Below are 20,298 nucleotides of genomic sequence, written 5' to 3' on the forward strand. Positions count from 1 at the left end.
AAGAAGAGCAACAGAACCAACTAACCTAGGCCCTTGGGGGTTCACAGAGACTGAACCACCAACCAAAGCATGGACTGGACCTAAGCCCCCTACACATGTAGCATATGGGCAGTTTGGTCTTTATGAGTATCCCTGGGGAATTGGAGCAGGGTTGTCTCTGATGTGGACTCTGTTGCCTGATTTTGGATTACTTTTTCCTAGCTGGGCTACTTTATTGGTTCTCAGTGGAAGACATTGGCGTGGCCTCAGGAAGCTACTGAAGAGACTCCTTAAAATTTTTGATAGCCAAGTGGTGTTAACCTACAGAATGACTTCCAGGACAGAAAGGACTACACTGAGACACCCTGTGTCACAACTACCTCCAAACAAATACAATAAAGATGTTCAAGTGTAGCTCTTCACACTCAATAGCTTATGGTGGAGAAATGGGAAAAGAGTCATATATCTTTAAGGTGATGGCCCTGGAAATTTGACCATGTTACAATGAGTATATGGGCAACACAAATTGTACTTGGCGTATTTGGGGTGATGTAAGGAAGGGCTCAATGGTGCAAGGGTGGACCTTGGAAAATTAATGTGGAAGTAACTATGATTGAGGGTACATTGTATAAATTTCCCAATTTTGTTATAGTAAAATGTATCGGTTTGGCCTTAGATGGCTAAAAACTGACACAGCGTCTGAAAGGTACATTAAAGCTGCCAGCACTAAGCTGGGCAGAATCTAAACTGATACAAATCTACTCCTAAACTAACATAAAGAAAGTACTCTAAAGCTCATAACATACATATACCCCAAGCACTTGCCACTATGTTGATCCTCTCGCTATTTCTCTCCCTGTCCTCCTCCGCTTTCCACCCTCTTCCCTCTCAACTGTCAATCTTGGCTCTGCCCATTCTCCAGGAAGTCCCTCCTTCCATTTCCTGTCCTTCTGCCCAGCTCATTGGCTAAACAGTGCTTTATTGGCAGTTGTTACATCCACTCAAGACTTTCCTCCACAGAGCAACACAAATTGTACTTGGTATATTTGCAGGATGTAGGGGACAGATCAATGGTGGGAGGGTGGACCTTAGAGAATTAATGTGCAAGTAATTATGATGAAGGGACATTGTGTAAATTTCCCAAATAATCATTAAAAATATTGTTAAAAAGTAGTAATTTCTGAAATCAGTTAGGTGATATACTTTTGACACTAATCAGTTATATTTTGTTTATAGATTCTCTTATGAAATGTAAAATCCTTTAAACATTATTTTCTGAAGAAAGTTACAAGCCCTTGCAATGCCTGGTCTCAGAGGAGAAATTCAGTGCCTAATGTTCTGGTACAGATTTAAACAAGTCAAGCTGTAGAACTTCTAATTTTTATCTATTGCCTCAAATGTATATTGTATTTCCACTTTGCAACCTTGTCATAAATGTCATGGTATATGTCTAATTCTAATCAAGAAATGCAATAGCGATATTAAATTTTTATCCTCCCTGTGTGCTATAGCAATGACATACTGGTCTACTTGATGTGCTAATAATTGCCACTTGCTCACTGATATTAGAAAAAGAAATTTATAATTTAAAGACAGTCAACTGCCCGAGAATAGTGATTATCCATAAAAAAAAATATGGGTTGTGCTTTAAGGCATAGGTGCTTATTTGCCCTTTAATTTTATTCTTTAATTAAACTTTAGTATCTGTTCATTCTTTCTACCATGGGGATTTCAATGCAGAATTCCCATGATGAACCTACTGAGGACTGAGCACTATTAGGCCACCATGATCAAGTGGTCACTGGGAGCTGGTTTTGTGCTGTGGTGATCTAACTTTCTAGTTATGTTCCGAAAGTACTCAAGAAAAGAAAACATTAAAAACTGAAAATATAGCTTTTTAACATACATTTTCTTCTTTTTTCTGATCAGGTAAGTAAAACCAAAAAAAAATTAGGTGGGCCTCTGGGGGTCACAATGGTAAGGATTCTCTCTCTTGTCCCATTTGTAATCATTTATTAAATATCTTTTAACTGCTTAGTTTTCATACTGGAATCTAAAATATTTTGTTTCATGGTCCATTGAAAGGGAAATACACTACTAAGTGATTTTTAGACTGTGTCTTAAGAATATTAAAAAGTGTATTACATTCAGAAGGGTTTTTTTTTTTTCCTTTTATCACCGTACTGTTGGGTCAGATGAAACTCTTTATGGGCTAGACTCTCATATTTATTCAAAGGATTTTACAGAATGCTTCAATTTTATTCCAGGTTTTGTCTTATGTCTCACAAGACAGGATAGGAATTCTATGTTACTCTATAAATTTCAAAGGTCATATGTAGGGCGTGGTGGTGCATACCTTTAATCCCAGCACTTGGGAGACAGAAGCAGGTGGATCATTGTGCATTCGAGGCCAGTGCAGTGTGCAATGCAGGTTAAGGACAGCCAAGGCTACACAGAGAAACACTGTCTCAAAAAAATCCATATGTCATATGCTTGCTGAATGAAGATAGGTAGGAGCAGAGAATGAATGTCATAATTTTTAACTTTATCAAGGACGCATCTGAAAAACACATGCCTCTTAAATACACGCTTGTTTGTGTTAATTATACTTCAATGCCTTTAAAGCCTCTGTACATAGTTAAAGAGAAAATAATTATAAGTTCATAGAGAAATAAATGTAAGATTACTATAAAATGCCTATTAGTCACAGAAGGATTGGTTTTAATGTGGCATCAAGGCTTTTTCTGGTGAGTCACAGAAGTGGACATCGGTATACTTTAAATAAAAACCAAATGCATAATCCAAATTTCTTACATATGATTCAGTCTTGTTTTATTTTGAACAGAAATACAAGATGTTGACATATATACTTATTTTTCTTCTATTTTCCATTATATTTGTAAAAATTTTAAGGATATAAGCAAGCCATTGTGCATTAGTGTATAAATTATGTTTTACTGGTAGAGCATTAAAAATAAATATTTTTTACAAATACTTCCAAAAAGATATTATGGAAAAATAATCTCTAAGGACATACTATGCAGTAACTTCATAATTTTTAGCATGGTTAGGAAATGAACATTTTAAATATATCACTTTAAAAATAACATCAATTTATGTTAGTGCCTCTATTGAAAAGATGTTATAAACAGTTATTAATGTAAGCATTCACAGTTATTTTTATAAACTTTTAAAAGTACATGTTGAAAGTATCATATGTTCTATAATTTCTAACCTTTACTCAAAACAGAAATGAATAATAACAGATTCACTGAAGAATGAAGGAAAGACAAAATTTGTGTATACCTTCATTAACTACATTTAATTATTTTTGAATTAATATTATTAATGATATAAGCATGGTTGGTTATGCCAATTTGATAGTAATGCATCATTGTTAGAAAAATGAATTCGTGTGTAGAAATACAAAATAATGTAAACAAAGTTTAAAATGAATATACACTAATATAAGAACTGTAGGTACCAACAAACGGACATATAGTTGAAGCCATAGTTAAACACATTGATTTAAAGCTTGAGTCAGTTACTTTATTGAGAGATAGCATAAACTTATTGGTACAAATAATAACTGCAGATCCAATTGCTGTTGTTTTCAGTTCTTGCTTCCTATAAAGAAAATTAAAGATACCAACAGAACCACTTGTGATTGAATTCCAGGAAGTTTTCTGGATGGAACTGAATCACAAATGAAGGAAATACATTTCCCAAGGAAGAAATAAAAATATAAATATGTTGAAAGATATTTAGCAGATAAAGAATAGAACAACACTCACGTGGGTATGTCAGCACTTGTGTTCAAAACTGCTCTTAATTGTCTACACACCCCAACTTCTCAAAGATTAGATTCAACAGGGAACCCTAAATAAAATACCCTTAGCTCAGAGGTTTTGAACAGCTTCATACTCTTGTCAAAACTTCTTATCTTGTTCATTATTTTGTAGGTTTTACTGCCATCTGAAGTATTCTCTATCAATCATTATGTTTAAAAGTATGTTTATGCACTCTGGAAATATCAATACAAGAGTCAGAATACCCATTGGATAATTTCCCCTTAAGCGTATTAAACTCAATGTCTAGACTTAGTACATGGTGACAAGCAGAAAGGAAGGAAACAATTTACCCATGAAATGCTCAGCATACAAATGTAGTTTGCAGTTACATAGGCATGATCATGATAGGATAAAATATTGTGTGTTGAGGAAGTAGAACAGCTGTCCAGTCATCCATGTATCTTAGTACTCACGAATGATTATTGAATAGGTACTTGGGTTAGAATTTAATACTGTCTGTCTTTATGGACATGGAAAGAACAACCAGCAAGATAGTTGATTGTCACTCACAATCTTGCTGGGTGTTCTGAAGGTGGTGTCCATATTATGAGGATTGTGAACTTAGCAAAAGCCACTTAACGAGGGGTTACAATTAATCAAGAGACCCATAAAACTTCTGTCTCCTCTTTTTGTTTACATCTCCCCATTCTCTCTGTTTCCCGTATCTCTTGGTTTTTTGTTTGTTTGTTTATTTTGTTTTGTTTTTTTTTTATTCTACTTTGGCCATTTTCACCTTCACATCTTATTTTAATAATCTTCATTCTTTGAAAATGGCATCTTTCAACAACATATTTGCCACATCTATGTCTGTTATATTTCTACACCAGCATTTACATATGTTTTCTGTGGCTAGAGCCTTTTCAAGGTCTTTAGTTGATTTTTTTTTTAGTAAATTTCTCCTAAAATATTTTTTCCTCACCTTCTGTAATTGTGATAATACTAATTGTACATTTTGTTTTTATATTATTCATTTTAGGAGATGATTATAGTCAAAATACCATGATGCAATTAAACGACAATGTAATTAGGAAACCAATCAATTTCTCAATGACTATGAAATAATACATTTTAATAAACAGTCATTATAAAGTCCATGCATTAAATGTTCAATTTGTGAAAACAATGGAGAAACTAGCCATGTAGAGTGTTTTCATACAAAGAATAAGGTACAGGATTCAAGTCACGGTGCCAAAAAATAATGAATTTTAAAAATTAAACAAGACAAAATTTAAATGTAAAATATTATTGGAGCTCCTACAAAGTCACAGCTGACATTGTTCACCTAGCTGACTCATTTGCTCAACGCCAGCCCTGCTCCTTTTCATTGTAGTTACCAATGTAATTCTTACCGTGCAGTGACCTTGTGTTGGGACCTCCTGACATGGTCACTGCAATGTTTCCTTGCAGCTACAATACCTGCATCATATCCTTAATACATAGGATGCCTACCTAGTCCTTTGAAACCTACAAGGCCTAGAATAATTATTGATTATCTAGTCATGGAACTTTTCCTAACTTGTGCTGATGCTGTTTCGGTGGTACTTCAGAAGCCTGGCATGGTGCTGAGCGACAGCACAGAAAAGCAGTGCTACAGAGCCAAGAGGAGAGCTTGATGCCATGCAATGCACAGTGTTCAGTTCACTTGATAAAGCACTGTGTTATAAAGGAGGAAATAGTTTAGAAGATCTCAAGATTATATTACAAGAAAATTATGATTTTTAGATGAGGCACATTGAAATGATCTTTGATCACATTTAGATATATTGAAAGTGCACTTTGCTATGTTAATAATAAACAAATACCAGCCTAAATCCAGTAACTATTACTTTTGATTCCTCCTAGGATATTAGTGTTAATTTTCATAATGTTTTCTAAGGGATCTTTTTATTTTTAAAAATTAAAATGCATTTAAAACATTCTTTCTTTTTTTTATGTTTTTATGTGCAGGAATTAGAACTTTGCCCATTTGAATATATTATGAATAGTGTAATTCTTTATTTTTTATTCAAGTTACCTTTTCTTTATGAAACGATTGATTACACTATATGGATGATAAAAACTGTCTTGTAATGACGTTTTAGTCCAAGGATATTTTGATTTAAATGATAGAGCTTTGAAATTGTGTTCTTAAGATGCACGGATTAATTTTTTGAGTTTCAGTGAGACCGTGTCTTTCCTCATGGTTCCACTTCTGACATACTCATTTCTGTTTGCAGATTTCTACATACAAGGCAGCATCATGAGATTTTATATTTACATATCTTTCATTACATATGGTATGGATTTACTTCATACCCTAATTGACTTTATGAATTTCCTAATTTCGCCATAGCCTTTATCTATTTTTTTGTAAATTTCACTTTATCTATATTTTACTATTTATCCTTTTACATTTATATTAATATAAAATTTGTATAGAATATTTAAATTTTGGAATGTAAGAGTGCCCATTCTTCTGTAAAAAAATGTGTATATCAGTCTGTATTTAGTACATTCTTTCTCACACAAGGAGGTAAAATATGCATATTACATTTAAAATATATTTTCTTCACATATAATCTAAACTATTTGTAGTCACTATGGTCATTTATTTTTACCCAACTCTGTTGATTTGGCACTACTTCATGAGAAAATTCTCCCTTTTTGATGTAGTTTATTTAGTCCCACGGTAAATTAACAGATGGCCTGTTCTTTTATTCTCTTAAATCCTTCCATTATATTCTCTATATTATAACTATCAATCATTTTTTAAAGTGTGAACATATTTCCTTTAATTAGTTCCTCTCAAAAAATGTGTAGACTTACTTTTTAAGACATGTATAAAACTTTATCTGAATGAGAAACTTACAGAACACTTATTTGTTGTTGAGATTTTGGTTACTTTATACTCCAGGGAATTTCATATAATTTCTCCCTATCAATAGCTCTTACTCACTAGTCTAACATTGTTAATTCCTTAGATCTTAGAATATTTATTTTTCAGAATAGTATGTAGTAGGGCAGAAAGCTCCATGCAGCAAACGGTTCAGGTCTACACAGCTTACTTATGATGATGCACATGTAATTATGTATTTCCTGTCTCACTTCATGTTAAGACAGAGCACTATATGAGGATAGAATCTGTTTCTTGCATATGGCATGATATCTGGCACAAATCATGTGTACATAAAGTTCTCCATGTTTTCTGCCAACTTGCTGAACACTTGTTTAATCAATGAGCAAATGCATGTGTTTTCCAAGGACTTTGCTAAATGAAAATGAAGAATTTTCTCTACTATTAGCATTTTCTTCTTTTAATATTGTAGTGCATTTCTTCATAATTTTTATTCCTGTTGTTTGTTTCAGGAAATATAACCAAGTTAATGAATGAAACAAATTATAATGAGGTTTCTGAATTTGTTTTTCTGGGACTTTCAACATCTAGACCAATACAGCATTTCTTCCTTACCTTCTCTGTGGTATTTTACATAATCATTGTACTGGGAAATTCTATTGTTGTTTTTACAGTGGCATTTGAGCCACATTTACATTTCCCCATGTACTTTCTATTGGGAAACCTCTCATTTATTGATTTATGTCTTTCCACCTTAACTATACCGAAGATGATTTCTGACCTGTCCTCTGGGCACAATACCATCTCATTTCAGGGCTGTGTCTTCCAGATATTTGTCCTGCATGTACTGGGAGCATCTGAGATGGTATTGCTGGTAGCCATGGCCTGGGACAGATACGTGGCCATATGCAAGCCCCTCCACTACCTGACCATCATGAGCCCACGGATGTGCCTTTTGCTTCTCTCTAGTGCCTGGGTTATTGGCCTTTTGCATTCGGTGGCCCAATTAGCTTTTGTGGTCCATTTGAGTTTTTGTGGTCCTAATAAGATAGATAGTTTTTACTGTGACCTTCCTAGGTTTATCAAACTGGCCTGCATAGATAACGACAGAATGGAGTTCATGGTGGCTGCCAACAGTGGTATCATTTCTATCGGCACCTTCTTCTTATTGATTGTCTCCTACGTGGTGATCCTGGTCACTGTAAGGAAACAGTCATCAGGTGATTTGTCCAAGGCCCTCTCTACACTTACTGCTCACATCTCCGTGGTGGTTTTGTTCTTTGGACCATGCATCTTTGTGTACATGTGGCCATTTCCTACTGTGCCAGTGGACAAGTTTCTTGCCATCCTGGACTTCATGATTACACCCATCCTGAATCCAGCCATTTACACACTGAGGAACAAAGACATGAAGGTGGCAATGAAGAGACTGAGTAATAAGATCCTGTGTTTTAGGAAAATGTCCTGAATATTCCCTAAAAATAGTGAACATCCTTATATAACACTATTTTTCTTTCTATGTTTGATTTTTAAAATTGTATAATTCCCTCAAGAATTATCTATGGTGCTGTAAATTAGATGTATCCATAATTTCATTGGTGAATAAAATATCATTTTATATAAATCAACAACTTTAAAAGATTAATTTATTTTTTATTTTATGTGTATGTGTTTTGCCAGTGTTTTGTCTATTCTGTGCAGTGGCTATGAATGCAAGAATAGGGTATCAAACCCTCTGGAACTGGAACAAATGAGTGTTGTTAGGCACTATGTGGTTCCAAACCAAGTCTTCTACACAAAGAACAAATGTTCTTAACCACTGAGTGTTCTTTCTAACCTCAAAAACAATTTCTTTATTTGCCAATCAATATACCCTTACCATGTTTTCACCTCATGTATACTGTCATTTAATTTCCATAAACATGGGAATCTAAATGTCTTTGTGGAAAGATATATCATATGTAACCAGTAAAGTGATTACCAATTTATGTGATAATTTTATTTATTAGTTTTCTGAGAAACTTCCTTAATGTTTTCTGTTATGGTTGTAGTAATTAATACTGATGCTACTAACAGTATAGGACAATTCACTTCTCTCTATCATCTTGCTAAGATTATTTATAATGTTTTATTAGTGTTTATTAATTATAGATAGCGATGAGTTTTCATTTTAATACATGTACATAATGTACTTGATTATATTCACTCTTTACTATAGTCTCTTGTCAAACTACCACACTTCCTATTCCCACTAATTCCCAACTAGTTTCACTTCTACTTTCATGACTTCTTCTGTGACCCAGTGGGTTTTATTATTGTTGTTTACAGGAGTATGAACATTTTTGCCAATGGCTAAATGTAAAACACCTCTAAAGAAAATGCTTCTGGAGACTCAATACTCTAAGAGCATATATAGGGGGAGAAGGTCTCCCTCAATCACAGACATAGGGGAGGGGAGAAGGGGAGAAGTAGGAGGGAGGGAGGAATAGGAGGATCCAAGGGAAGTGCTAACAGTTGAGATGTAATATGAATAAATTAATTTTAAAAAATGAAAAAAAAGAAAATACTTCTGTTTTCTTGTCATCTTTTATCATGGTATTAATCCTAAGAAAGCAGTGCAGTGGACCCCTATAAAAATACCCTCTTCACAACAGAGTATTGACAGGCCAAGTCCAGTGGAGATCTTACTAAGAGAGTAATATCTATTGTGATTTCCAGTGTAACAACTCTTCCCTGTCAGGAAATCAAGATTTCACATACCTCTACCCTTAATCATTTCTTTTAATCATCCCACCCCCTTATTTTGTGATACATCTGTGTATTCACCACTGTTCATTGCAAAATTAGCTTTTCTGACATAACCTTAAGGTATATATTGTCCCATTACATAAACATGATTATTTAAAAGGCATTCTGACAGGCATATCCATTTAACACAGCAGTTGCTTTTCCAGTAAGACCTATAACCTTGCACAGAGTTGTTAATTTGATGAGGATAAAAGAAACATATGTGAATTCTGTCTTACTTACCAAGTATCAAATACAATAAGACAGTGGTTGGTTATTCCCATGACAGACTTGTCACTATAGTAATGGTGAGCTATAGATACTCCTATACGTACATTACAAAGTTGAATAAGTTGCTGATGACAATTATCTTCCAATAAACAACATAATACACTCTGGCATTGCAAGAAGGTGGCCATCAGTGAGGAAGCTTCCCGCCCCAATGAATTTCTCTATGCCCTGACCAAGGCATGTTGTGTCTTCAGCAGAAACAACTGTGGTGCCAATTGCCTCTATCGTTATAGGAGCTTATGAACCCTTCCTGAACAATGACTCATAAGAAAATGGCCTACATCTGGCACTAGAATTTTCATTCACCACCTTAAGACTTCTGTAAACAGATTCATTCACTCACATGAGTTACCTCCTATCAAGATCCTATTAGTTCATGTTCTATTGATTAGGTCATAAAGTATAAGCTTTGTCAAATATCATTAGTTTGGTTGATCTCCCCTCCATCCCCACTTCTCCCGCTAATCCTTGTTCTTCCTCTCTATTGTTTCTCTCTCTCCACTTCTATGCCACATGCATGCTCTGTCTCCTCACCATTGAAGAGACTTTTTCTCACGCTCATTGCTAGTCTTCCAGTCTATTCACACTATCATCCCTACACTAGTGCAGGTATCTAAAGCTTAGAAATTAGGACACACATATTAAAGTGAATGTGAAAATTTCATTTTCATGTCTGCGTTTCCTCACTTTCTATAATATTTACAGTTCCATTAATTTTCCTACAAATTTCACAATGTTATTCCTTATCACAGCAAAATCACATAGTGGATATATACCAAATTTTAATTTTTCATCCATCCTTTTTTGAATATCTAGGAAGATTCTATTTCTTTGTTATTTTTAATAGAGTAGACATAAATATGGGTGTGCAATTATATCTAAAGAATACTTTGGTACATGATAAGAAATAGTATAGATGGAAACACTAGAGTTGTTTTTGAGAAATCTCCTCTGTGCTTTGCATGGCTTATGTACCAGTATACCCCCCAGCAACAATAAAGAATCTTGTTCTTCACATCCTGGGCAGAATTTGATGATATATGCTTTACTAATGATACACATCTCAACTGTAATTAAACAAAATCTAAAAAAATTATAATTGCTGCTTGCAAAAGATGCTAACATTGACATCTTTGATCTATTTGGGGTTAATTTTTGTGCAAGGTGATAGATATGTCTTATTTCTTTTTTCTATATGTGCATTCCCAGGATCGTTTTCAAAGATGGTGTATATTCTCAAACTTGTGTCTTTGACATCTTTAATCAAGCACTGGGTAAGTGTAAATGTATATACATATGTTTGTGTCCCTTTTTTGGTGCCCCACATAAATCAAGTGGGTTAGTAACCACTGCAGTATGGTTTGATTTTTTTTCTATTTCTATGAAGAATGCCATTCCTTTCAGAATTACACACACACACACACACACACACACACACACACACACAAACACACACACACACAAACACACACACATACACTTTTGTTCTCTTGTCATATTGCTACAGCTAAGACTTCAAGAAGTATTCTCAACAGTACTAGAGACAATGCACATCCTTCCCTCATTCCTGATCTTTAGCTTTCCATATATTTACTAGGATATCAACTAAAAGATATATATATATATATATATATATATATATATATATATATATATAAACTTTATTATATGGAGGTATGTGCCCTGTATTCCTAATACTTTCAGAGTTCTTTTCTTTTTATATAAAGTAGTGTTACATTTAGTCAAAGCTCTTTTTTGTATCAAATTTTGTCTCTCAGTCTATGTGCTTGATAACAGGTATTGTTTTATGCATGTTGAATCATTCTTGAATCTCTGAGTTAAAATTCATCCTGATGAATAATATTTTATTTGTTCTTGAAATTTACTTATAAATATTTTAATGATAGAGTGTTCATCTAAGTTATCCCTGAGACATTGGTCTGTTTCTTCAGCTGTATTGGGTACTGTGGTAATGCTGGCTGGTTTCATAAACAATTAAAGAGCACTACTTTCTTTTACAACTTATGTACTGATTTGAAAGGAATTGGAGTTAGTTTTTCTTTAAAGGCCTGGTAGAATTCTAAACTGAATTTCGCTAGTATTGGGGGGGGGGCATTCTACCTGCTTTTTTTCACTGTTGTCAATCTCTTGCGGTTTTATTAATAGCTTTTGAAATATGTAATGATGTTTCATTTAGGGTGTTACTCCATTTTGTGATTAATAGTAGTAAATTTTTCTGTAGACTTATTGGCCAGCTCGATTTTCTTCTTGAAAAAAGTGTTTTATTCCTGTAAAAATCATTCATGTAGACAAGAAAAACACAAGATAAAACAAAATCATGTAAGAATTCAGAAGGTAGAAGAATGAGGAGTGTGAAATTATGGTAATACATTTACATAATATATATGAATTTGTACATTGAGATAAAAATTTAATACAACTTAGATATTTATTATTCTCCTATTAAAAGTATATCAGAATCATAAAAAAATTATGGAACATACAGAAAATAGGGGTATGCATTAAAATTAATAGTAAATATAAGGAGTAAATAGATGACTTAATTTTTAGAATTAGCAAAGTGAGAATATAATATTTAATTTTACAGTTTAGTGGTGGTGGTGTATTCCTTTAATCTCAGCACTCAGGATGCAGAGACAGTCAGATCTCTAAGAGTCCAAGTCCAGCATGGTCTATAGAGTATGGTCCAGGACATCCATACAGAAAAATTCTGTCTCAAACAACAATATCAACAACACCAACAAAGCAAACAACAACAAAAAGATCAATTTTACATATTTTTTAAAAACAGAGAACTTTAAAGTTGATCTTAAAACATGACATATTTCAACTGACAACTGAAAAAATAAATATGTTATAAAATTGAAAATGTATGAAATATGAATTTCAAACCTGAAAGAATACAAAGGACAAGTAGACATGAAAACAAGCCTTGGAAAGGCAATCTAGGTGATAGTGATATAAAATAAGAAGGAAGCATAGGGAGAGTTAATTCAAATAATATTAAATACAGTGTTCTGTGTGTAAATGAATGCTAGAACTGAAGAAGGGGAAAATGGAAACATTCTAAGAACTGACAAAGGAACACACCCACATATTTAAGAAAATCAGTATAAAGCAACAGGTAGATACTAAGAAAATTGTTGTTTTTCTGAAATCTAAAGACAAAGGTAAGGAGATGAGTCAGTGGTTAGTGAGGTAAGCTTCATAAGTGTGAGGGCCCGAGTTCCATCCCCAGCACTTATGTAAATGCTGTGTAAGCAAACCTATAGTCCCAGTATCTAGGAGGTGGAGATTAGATATCCCTGGGCCAGGGTAGCCAGCTAGACTATGCCAACAGGTGAGCCAATGACTTCAAGGCTATTCCCCACTTTCTCTTCCAACACATTTAGTGTATCTGGTTTGGGGTACAGAACTAAACAGAGAATTCTCAACAGAGAGGAATATTGAATGGCTGGGAAACACTGAAAGAAATGCTCTATGTCCTTATTCATCAGGGAAATGCACGTCAAAACGACTCTGAGATTCCACTTTTCACGCATCAGAATGGCTTAGATCAAAAATTCAAGTGATAACAGATGCTAGTGAGGATATGGAGAAAGGGGAACACTCCTCCATTGCTGGTGGGAGTGCAAACTTGTACAACCTCTTTGGAAATCAATCTTGTGCTTTCTCATGAAATTTGGAGCAGTGGTACCTCAAGACCAGGTTATTCCACTCTGGGTCATACACCTGAAAGATGTTCCATCATACCACAAGGACATTTGCTCAACTATGGTCATAGCAGCCTAGTTTAATAGCCAGAATCAGAAAACAACCTAGATGTTCCTCAGCTGAAGAATAGATAAAGAAACTGTGGTACATTTACACAATAGAATAATACTCAGCTATTAATAACAAGGAAATCTTGAAATTTCCAGGTAAATGATAGAACTAGAAATAATTATCCTGAGTGTGGTAATCCAGATCCAGAAAGACACTCATGGTATATACTCACTTATAAGTGGATATTAGCCCAACATACATGTCCTCTAATATACTCCACCAAGCAGGGGATCAAGACAGATGCTGGGACTTGCTGCTGAACTTCAGGCGAGAATGATATGAAAAGATGAGCAGATGGAAGGACCAGAGGGGTCATGATCCCCACAAGAAAACCATCAAGCAGGCATATCTAAACCCAGGGGTACCTACACAAACTGTTGCACCAACCAAGGGCAATACATTTAGTAAACCTAGACCCCCTATTCAGAGCTACCCAATGGACAACTCATTCTCCATGGTTGTGGGGAGAGTTAGTACTATCTTGGACATGAACTCTGGTGCCCATAACATGATCACTCCCCCCTTTGTGGGAAGGCCAGGTGGCACACAGAGGAAGGGAAAGTATGCTATCCACATGGGATGTGATAAGGTCATATGATGAGGGAAGAGGTCCCCTTTCGTCAGATGGCTAGGGGAGGGGAATAGAGCGTAAGAATGAGGGAGGGTGGAAATGGGAAGATACAAGTGAGGGGATAAAAATTGGGATGTACCCTAAATAAATTATAATAAAATTTAAAATATAATTATTTAGACAGAAAAATATTCGTTGCCCAACGATGAATGAAATTTTGTAAAATTAAAGTGACTGAGATCTTTTAACTATCACTACTATACATTCTGTTATTGGAGAATTCTTTTAGTCTAGATAAAAGGTGCAAATGTCACTAGTTTAGGAACCCACACACTAACATTCTAATATTTTAAAAAATCCTAAATTTCAATTAAAATCATTTGCTAGCTTTGCAATCTTTTCATAGCAATTTTAATCTCTTTGTTTCTTAAAGTATAAATGGCTGGATTCAGAAGAGGTGTGATAACTGCATAAAATACAGCAAGAAACTTGTCCACCCAGGTTATGCTGACTGGCCACAGATAGATGAAGATACAGGGCCCAAAAAATAATACCACCACTATGATGTGAGCAGTGCAAGTAGAGAGAGCTTTGGATGCCCCATCCTTAGAGTGAAGGCAGACAGTAATCAGGATATGAGAGTAGGAAATCAGCAACAGAATGAAGCATATGGCTGCTAGTACTCCACTGTCAGCATTTATCACAATTTCTAGAACATTCATGTCCATGCAGGCTAGCTTGATGACCAGTGGAATATCACAGAAAAAACTATCCAAAACTCTGGATCCACAGAAGGGCAGATTTACAATTAAAACCAGTTGGCTTATTGAATGTACAAAGCCAATGATCCATGATGCCAGCACCAATCCAATACATGTGTGTCTGTTCATAATGCTGGTGTAACGGAGTGGCTTACAGATAGCCACATAACGGTCATAAGCCATTGACACAAGCAGTACCATCTCACCCCCTCCAAAAAAGTGTCCAAAGAAAATCTGACACATGCACCCTCCAAAGGAGATAGTCTTTCTTTCCTTGAGGAAGTCTGTGATCATCTTAGGTGTAGTGACTGAGGAAAGACAGAAGTCAATGAATGAGAGATTGGCCAACAGGAAGTACATAGGGGAATGGAGGTGAAGGTCAGTGATGATTAGGACTACAATAAATATGTTGCCCAAAATAGTGATTAAGTAAAGTGAAGAAAATATCACTAAGAAGAAGGCCTGGAGTTTCCAAGAGTCACATAGGCCAAGAATAATGAATTCAGACACCTCAGACTGGTTTACTTCCTCCATTTAGTTCAGGTCCAAATCATTCTGAAGGAAAATATAGTGTTAGATTTTGGGAATAAGGGAGGATATGAATTAAAAAGATTTTTCATACTCTTCTCGTGGAAGTGATTGGACCTATTAACTTTGGGAGAGTTGGCTTTTGAACATTACATTCTCCGTAACATTCATACATTCTGGGCCCTAGAAACTTTATTCTCATTTATTTACACAGTTTAATTCTTGTATAAGGGCTTACGAAGAAATGTACTCTACTTCTAGTGGACACTGACAAAACAGATGACATATTGTCCTGAAACACAGGTGAAGTATATCAATGTAAAATATAAATGATTTTAGTAAAATATAGTAATTAAAGTGGATTTTTGACATAGTTTTTACAAGAAAAGCAATAGAAGTTACTACACTTTATAAGGACTTATAGAACAAAATATTGAATGACAAAGAAAATTTAAGAGGAAAGTAACAAGTCAGATAAAGTCAAAGATAAATATGAAGCTGAACACACCAGCAAGTTAAGATAATCTTAATTTTTTTATTCTTGCACTTCATCATAACCATTTTCTAGTATATATCAATTAATATTTAGTGAGTGTACTAAATTCTAAGGGTTTTCTACTTTACATTTCTAAGGATAAAAGTATTATCTTATAGCCCAAACTAAAACCATCTGCTTATTTTCTTATGTGTTATTTTCTATGGAAGTTTGTAGGGTTTAGTAGAATTATAATAGATATCAATTTATGCTAAACTGATTGATATTGGTCTCAATATTATTAATGAATTATAATTGACTTTCAAGAGTGTCCAGTGAAGGAAAAGTAAATTTCTATTCCTAAAGAATGTTCTTCTAAAGCATAAGGGCATGAAATAAAGTTTGGAAAAAAGAATTAAAACATGAATGGTAAATGAAAATCAGATAATTTCCATCTTTTAAAGTTGTTTATTTAAGAATCACATAAAAATTAATTCTGTGTCCCTGTCAATCTCTCTGACTTCCACATGTGTATTTTTAGCACACTGTGTGACTAAATTTCATAACATCAGGAATGTGCCAGCATGAATTCTCTAACATTATCCTTTCCTTCTGTGATGTCATCTTTATTTTTTATTTTTTATTTTTTGTGATATCATCTTAAATTACTGGAGTTTTTTTTTTTTCAAAATCTCTCTCTCTCTCTCTCTCTCTCTCTCTCTCTCTCTCTCTCTCTCTCTCTCTCTCTCTCTCTCTCTCTCTCTGACTAGTAGCTTATCTGGAAATTTCTGATGATTATACTTACCTTTCAGTGTCCCTAAGAAATCTTTTATTCCATGAAAACTATGTAGCCGATGATTCAAAATCATTATGAACAAGTGTTCTTCAATCAGGCCAATCCAAAGACTGCATGACTTTAGACAAAACACTCTTCTTGATGCTTTTAGAGAGTAGTCATCCAGGACAGCTTGACAAAAATCTTGATACTTCTGAAAATTATGTAAGAGTCCCAAATCCCACCTATTAATATTCATCATAAGATGGTGTTAAAATAAAGAAGAAATAAACAAGTGTGTATAGATCACAAATTTATCAGAGAGACTTAGTACCTGACAAAATGTTTTTTCATGAATACATCACTGTCCATAGTTGTAACAAGACTCGGAAATAGTACCAAAGTGAGGAAAACAATCCATTTTCCTCTGTGCCAGTGGCTTGTAAAAAAGTGTAAAGTATATAGTTAGTGCAGAGTAGTCTTTTGGGAATGATATTTTCTTCTATCTTTATCATACTCCTTTGAGACCTCACAGTTTCCGAATTGTCTCTTGTTAAAGTCAAGGAGGGGAAGGTGAGGATATGACACGAAGCTTTAAGTGACAACAGTTAAGTATGGCTTTAAGCATTTTTTCTACATTCACAAAAAGCTAATATATTAAAGAACGTAACTGACGTTTTCTGTAGATGCTACATTACTTTTATCAAAGGGACTGGGTGACTATCTTTGGGAGCTGCTCCGGCTAATTCGCTATCAATATTTTCAGTCATGGCTATGTTAATATTGCCGGATGGAAACAGAGAATACATTGCCATCTCTAAATTCTCTGTTCTACTATGAACAATGTTCTGTGTAAATTGTAGTCTGCCAGTAAAGAAAAACTGGCAGATAACTTACTTTGCTTGCTTATACTCTGTTAATACATAGCAAGTTGCTTAGGTACAAATGTATGTGGATTCTTGGAAAGAACATGTTATTCATGTTTGTTTCTCACCCAGAGTACATAAAACATTTGATCATGTGAAGGTATCGGGGAACATGATTTTCTTACGTATATCCATTGTAATCATTTATTTATAAAGAAATAGAATGTAAGCACATTAAGATTTTTTGTACCACTTGAAAGATTTTGTTGGGGTATATAACATGTGAGAGGAAGGATAAAGATAAGGCTAAGAATAAGAATTAGAATAAGAATAGGAATAATAATAAGAAGATAATAATTAAAAAAAGAGGAAGCTTGTTAAAACGTACCTGCTGGAGACTGTCTTACTTCATCATCAAGTGTAAGTGTGTGTGTGTGTGTGTGTGTGTGTGTGTGTGTGTGTGTGTGTGCATGTGTGTGTGTGTTTCTTTTCTCTCCTTCTTTCCCTTTCTTTTTTTGATGCTTTCCACCATCAGTGGAAGCCCCCATTAGGAGCCATCATCCCTAGTTTGCCAACACCAGTGGAAGCTATTGCCAGTAACTATCAGTTCCTGCCTGGAAACTTGCCCTCAGAGAAAGTCTATAGGGTCACCAGGCAGCCAGCCACAGGAGTCACATCCCACCACAGTTTTCCCTGGTTGATGTCGAAGCTGGACTTCCATATAAAGGAGTTGGTAATAGGAATGATCAGTAAAAGGTAGATTATTGAATCTAATTTGAGAGGAAAGAGCCTTGATAAGCCAAAACTTTACAATAATGGAAGTCTTTGTATATTGGTACAGATTTAGAATTATGTTTTGTTACAACATGCTAAGGTATTGCACTTACATAATTCTCAAAACTGCATTGTTAAATTCTAGTCCTTTTGAATGCTGCTATTAACTACCATTTAGTAAAAGCTCCTATTACCAATTGTTTCATTTCTTTCTTTTAGAAATGCTTATTAACAGCCAGACAATCAAACTCATGGTCATGTTAGATAAGTTTAGTTAATTGTAATAATATGTTTCCTATATGGCAGATTAAAAATAGCTAGAAACAAACAATTTAGATAAGATATATAGATGGTCTTTAAAACCCCCAGAGATCTACAGAATGTGGGATTTAGAGATTTTATTAGCTTAAAGTCTCTTTGACAATGACACCAGTATGCTCCTGGCAGCATGTCTGTTCTACTTCAAAGAACATCACAAGCTTCATATATGGCAAGCTAGCCACTGGGTCATAAAATTGCTTGCATCAATTACGGAGAGAATATTGTCCAAAAATAGACAAACTGGATGCAGAAAGTAGACTGCTGAGCTTTTCAAGGACAAGATAGACAAGTCCTTCATAATTCCTGGTACACAGAAAAGTCTGTCAAGTAATACAAGACAGAACACTGAAGATGATGCTTCAATGTTATAGAAGAATTTTGACAGTCTAGGCAGCCAAATATCTCTGTCCTTTATATACTTTTGGAAGCTATTACCTGCACTTCCTATGAATTTAGGTAATATTTATTCCATCTTAAGTCTCTGATGGGGATGATGACTTGATAGTTATAATCTCACAATTATATTTAAATTGTTTAGGCTAATAAAAACTGATAGTAGGTGGCGCCAGTGTAAAATAGACACAAGGCCGCCACGCCGGAGCAGCGGCCGAGTAGTTGTTAGGTGCTCACCCAGCTCTCCGGACTTGAGCTTCTTGGGCCTCTTTGTCTGGAGAACCGCGACCAGGATGTGGAATAGCGGATTCGAAAGCTTCGGCGGCTCCAGCTATGGCGGAGCGGGCAGCTACACGTAGACCCCCGGCGGCTTCGGCTCGCCCACACCGACGCAGGCAGAGAAGAAATCAAGGGTCCAAGCCCAGCACATTGTGCCCTGTACCATATCTCAGCTGCTTTCTGCTACTCTGACTGATGAAGTGTTCAAAATTGGGAATGTTGAGATTTCACAGGTCACTATTGTGGGAATAATCAGACATGCAGAGAAGGCTCCTACCAATATTGTTTACAAAATAGACGACATGACTGCAGCACCTATGGATGTTCGCCAGTGGGTTGATACAGACGATGCCAGTAGCTTATTCTTAGTACTTTCGAGGCTGACCACTGTAAAAAGAAGTTTTTCTAATGAAAATTGAGATCATCATTAATCTGTGGTAAGAAGCACTAACCATAAAGCATCCAAGAGAAAAATACTTCCTAAAGATATAATAATAGTGGAAATGCTCTTGCTGGTATTTGAGGATGGTAGGTAAGTAAACATTAACAACACAATAAAATTAGCAGTTATTTTCCTTGTATAGCTAATGCACAGTGTCCCTACTATATTTAGAGTTCCTTGTCTCCTTTTCTATTTTTCCTTCATATATACATAATAAACATTTATTTATGCTGGACTACCCAAAGCCAATTTAAAAACTGAATTGTTCTATATAACCCTAGGTTTCATCCTGTTCTTCCAAACAATTTTGTGGTCTGTGTTATGTTTTCTTAGAAACTAATAAAGATACTATAAATGGACTTATAAAGTAAATGCCAGATGAAAACAGGAAGAAAGGTCAATAGTTCAAGTTTAAGGGCTTGAATGTGGTGGCCGCTCAGTTTCAAGCAGTGGCTACAAGAAGACTCAGAAAATATTCCATTTGTGTGCTTAGCTTTGATTCTCTTGTTTTGCAGTCCTTCTGCCT

At 34.9% G+C, this 20,298-nt stretch overlaps 2 protein-coding genes and 1 pseudogene across 2 annotated transcripts; 2 read left to right on the forward strand and 1 right to left on the reverse strand.

Annotated features, from left to right (window-relative positions):
* Positions 1-7,192: 7,192 nt before the first annotated feature.
* On the forward strand, positions 7,193-9,386 carry LOC127188578 (olfactory receptor 4F15-like). The gene is made up of 2 exons (XM_051145008.1): positions 7,193-8,096; positions 9,382-9,386. Exons 1-2 carry the CDS (start codon positions 7,193-7,195, stop codon positions 9,384-9,386), a joined length of 909 nt encoding a protein of 302 aa, XP_051000965.1.
* Positions 9,387-14,541: 5,155 nt separating this feature from the next.
* On the reverse strand, positions 14,542-15,453 carry LOC127188579 (olfactory receptor 4K14-like). The gene has a single exon (XM_051145009.1). It carries the CDS (start codon positions 15,451-15,453, stop codon positions 14,542-14,544), a length of 912 nt encoding a protein of 303 aa, XP_051000966.1.
* A 3,813-nt stretch (positions 15,454-19,266) lies between these two features.
* On the forward strand, positions 19,267-19,749 carry LOC127188413 (replication protein A 32 kDa subunit-like; annotated as a pseudogene).
* The last annotated feature ends 549 nt before the right edge of the window (positions 19,750-20,298 follow it).

The sequence above is a fragment of the Acomys russatus genome, chromosome 4 (genome assembly GCF_903995435.1).
Source record: "Acomys russatus chromosome 4, mAcoRus1.1, whole genome shotgun sequence".
Taxonomy (NCBI): domain Eukaryota; kingdom Metazoa; phylum Chordata; class Mammalia; order Rodentia; family Muridae; genus Acomys; species Acomys russatus.

Bases quoted from the DNA above. Each gene is read 5' to 3' on its own strand.
- LOC127188578 (XM_051145008.1), top strand. From the start codon at position 7,193: ATGAATGAAACAAATTATAATGAGGTTTCTGAATTTGTTTTTCTGGGA.
- LOC127188579 (XM_051145009.1), bottom strand. From the start codon at position 15,453: ATGGAGGAAGTAAACCAGTCTGAGGTGTCTGAATTCATTATTCTTGGC.